Source organism: Gavialis gangeticus, unplaced genomic scaffold (assembly GCF_001723915.1).
Source record: "Gavialis gangeticus isolate Ggan-Ray unplaced genomic scaffold, GavGan_comp1, whole genome shotgun sequence".
Taxonomy (NCBI): domain Eukaryota; kingdom Metazoa; phylum Chordata; order Crocodylia; family Gavialidae; genus Gavialis; species Gavialis gangeticus.
This window is the reverse complement of record NW_017729008.1, coordinates 23,985,193-23,988,890: the sequence shown is the minus strand read 5'-3', so window position 1 is coordinate 23,988,890 and position 3,698 is coordinate 23,985,193. Positions and strand designations below refer to the sequence as shown.

Genomic DNA, 3,698 nt, shown 5'->3' with positions numbered 1-3,698 from the left:
GGAGAAAAAATCCAAAATAACCCAGCATTTTTAAATGAAATATTAGATGTATTACTGTTGGACTCCTAGCTGGTATATGTTGTTGGGCTTCATGGAGCTAATGATCACTTATACCAGCTGAGGATTTGGACCAACAGCCCTCTTAAATTAAAGATGGGTGAACTTCTCCACTATTATAGCAAGAGCACTTGATGGAATTTAATACCATCTTTCAACTTCTGAGTTGCCATTAATTTAACATAGCATTGCACATAGCAATTAAAGTCAGACCTATCTTTTGTCTGAGATAAGAAAGGCCATTTAAGATGATATTTTTTCTCCAATTCAATTGTCTGAGCAAATTGCTCTGGGCAATTATAACTGCAATGATGTAAGGAACAATATTTTAAAAGATGTTTAGAAGTCATCTTAATGGTACATTGTGGAACAAATCCAAATTGAGCCATTTAAATAATTTCAATTATCTTTTTTCCTAGACTTTCCTGTGCTATATTGCTTGAGTGGGAGGGCTTTGTAATGAAAGTTTTAATTGGGTGACATGGGAAGGGTCTATAACTTTGCACATTAGCACAGTTTCATTTTGGCTGTGTTTTGAATTACATTCTGTATGCACATCTAGAGAACACAGTTCAAATAAACCTGAATGATTAAATTAAATATGCATTTCTTAAGTCTCAGAGAGAGTGTTTCAAGCAAGAATTTTTAGATCAGATTTTAATAGATGAACTAGTCTTTATAGACCACAAGAGTAATGGGTCTATCAATTCACAAAATATGAAAAATTAAGGTAGATGTAATTAAGTAAACAGAAATTTTTATTCCATCCAGTGCATCATAATGAAATGATGTTGTCCCATATGCTTAATCTGTATATTTTATGCTACCAATTTACTGAGCAATTTGTCTCAGTCTATTCAATTCTTAGCAATGGTTCTTTGTAGACCTGGAAATTTCCATGTCACATATATTTTAAACGTGGAAAGGACTTTTAAATCAGGCTGTCCAAGTATATGAATTTTGCTCAAATTAAAGGATTTGTGGGTATGGTAGGGTATGCATGTGAACCCCCTATGCACACCCCCCCTGAGCTAGTCGGTGCTCGTCCTCACCCCCGGCCCACAACAGCTCAGAGCCTGTGCACCCTGCGTCACCTCTCTGCCATCGTCAACAGCACACAGTCCCAACCCTGCCCTGCGCCCACTCCGGACTCACCCCTACCAGAGCGGATCAGTGGGAACCCAGGTACAGCTCCACCCTGGCCTGCCCTGCACCTGCTCCTCACCACCGTGGTGCATCATGGTGCATTCTGCCATCCTTGGGCATGCAGCAAGGCTGGGGCAAAGGGTGGGGTGCTTTCCCCAGCCTATGCTGAGCAACAGCTTCTGTCCCGCACTGCTGTTGCTGAGCTTAGAGCAGGGATGGGGCACGTGGGGTTTAGGCTGTGCAGTGCAGGTCCCTGCCAGTCCCACAGAGCTGGGGCCAGTACTGGTGGCAGCTGGAAGGAGCAGCCACCACCTGGGCTGCCTAGAAAGGCAGTCCAGCCACAGAGCTGCCTGAGCCTCACTGCGTGCCCAGGTGGTGGCAGGATGTGCCACGACTGGACTGTGCCTGGGCCAGGCGGGACCAAGGGTCCTGCTGCGGACCACATTTTGACCATCCCTGATTTTGGGGGATAATTACTTGGATCAGCTCATCTCATATTTTGTTGTGTGTATATTATATTGTTTGCTTTACTTTTAATGCTCTTTATAATTATTCATTGAGAATGTTCTTCCCTACTCTCCTCCTTCCCTATCCTGCTCCCCAGTTTGCTGTCTGACAAGTCTGCCCCAGTCTCCCTAGCCTAGTTATACCTCTGTTAGACCCACATTTCTCAGTGAATGAGTCTGTAGGTTTGCTGCTTACAATATTGATACTTTCACTGCATGTTGTTTTCAGGAAAAGTGTTGCTTTCTCTGCATGTCTGTTCCATATTCTGAATGAAAACTTGCTGAAGCCAATAGAGAAGTTGCAACGGGCTTCAAATCAAACTTGCATTCTATAGATCAGAATAATAAAATAGTTTTTTATAAAATATCAAATTGTTCTCATCCCAAAAGAACATAGATGAAACTTTAGCTCCATTATAGTTGATGCCAATCTCATTAATTACAATAAGGCAAGAAATTTGCTCATTAAACCTATTTTAATAAAAAAAAATACATTGTGGAAGTAGAGAACCTTCTAACTACATGACATGTTAGAGTTTGTATAGTGGTAATAAGGTGATATTGACACATCATATGTTAAGGGTTTAAAAAAGGAATTTACCATTCTTTATTCAGTTAATATATATTATACTAATATAAGCACAATGTATCTGGTTTTGCTTTATTTATATTTTTCTTTTTTATTATTATTAGCCTCTCCATGGGTAGTTAAAAGTCGATCTCAGAACAACAAGATAGACCTCTATGATGTTCGCAGAAGACCATGGTAAGTTTCCTGTAGAGAAGAGAAGCATATGAAATTGTTAGCTTTCTGTATGTTCTATGAAAACACAAGGGGAAAATGAAAATATAAATTAAACTGCGCACAAAATCCTATTCTGAAAAGTAACTGTTGAGAATAGAAATCTTCATTTTAATATATTTTCCTTGTCTTTATAAACTCGGTTTCACTTTCTGGGTAGGTAGCATTTGTACAGTACCATACTGCTTTACAAGAAGGCCTTGTCTTTATGAGAAATGGAATGGAATGAAAGCAAGACAGTTGGACACTTTCATTGAAGGCAACAAACCAAGTCTGAACTAGGATGATCAGACTAAATTATTTTTTGTCTTAAATTGCTTTCAGCTGAACTACTTTTTTCTCTTAAATTATTTATATAGTCCTGAGTAGTCAATACAAGAATCAGCAAAATTTCCAGTGCAATAGAAATTCTCTAAAAATGCTCTTATTTAACACTGATACTCCATATTTTTCCCATTAGGTCATAGTGCATAATGCTTATGCATGTGTACTAGCTGAATATATTATTCTCCTGAGGGACAAAACAGCTTTGTCAGACTGATGGAATAATTCACCTGTCATCAGAATATCTTTAGCTCTCAAATTCTATTCACCTTTTTTAGTAACTGACATATGAAAATGGTGATTTTTTTTTACATCCTACCTCCAGGCCTGCCTTTTGCTATTGAATCTTGCTTTATCCAGGTGAAGAAATAATAAGAGGAAAAAATGTCATGGTATAAGAGTTTCCTGTCCAGATGCAATAGGGAATAAAAGGATTTCTTTGGTTCAGCTAGACATAGTTTTAGAAGTTAGTAGTTCTTTAGATCAGGCGTTGGGGTGGCATTTTCAAATCCTTACCTTTTATTCTTCTGTAATTTATTTATTTTAGGTACATCCAAGGAGCTGCATCTCCCAAAGACATGCTTATTTTAGTCGATGCGTAAGTATTAAAAGACTGGATATATGGAGGGATAAGAAGCATTTGTCACCTTTTGAACAAAGGCAGTGTTGAAGGAGAGCTGAATTTAGAAACGAAGAAAAAGCCCATCTTGAAAGACACATGAATTGGTGGCAAAAAAATGTTTTCAATTTTATGTGTTTTTTAATCAATTTGATATTATTATAATTTCAAAGTGTCAATCGCTTAAGCAAACAGTTTAATATTTCATAGGTGAATATCTGTGTTGTAAAACAGCAAAGAAATG

At 37.9% G+C, this 3,698-nt stretch overlaps 1 protein-coding gene across 7 annotated transcripts in view; it reads left to right on the top strand.

Moving 5' to 3' along the window:
• CACNA2D1 (calcium voltage-gated channel auxiliary subunit alpha2delta 1) overlaps positions 1-3,698 on the top strand; it is an 859,989-nt gene that overhangs the window by 613,487 nt on the left and 242,804 nt on the right. For all 7 annotated transcript variants that reach the window (XM_019509506.1, XM_019509501.1, XM_019509505.1 and 4 more), the window contains exons 8-9: positions 2,403-2,475; positions 3,383-3,433. In XM_019509506.1, coding sequence (XP_019365051.1) covers positions 2,403-2,475; positions 3,383-3,433 — 124 coding nt within the window. The remainder of the gene's footprint in view (positions 1-2,402; positions 2,476-3,382; positions 3,434-3,698) is intronic.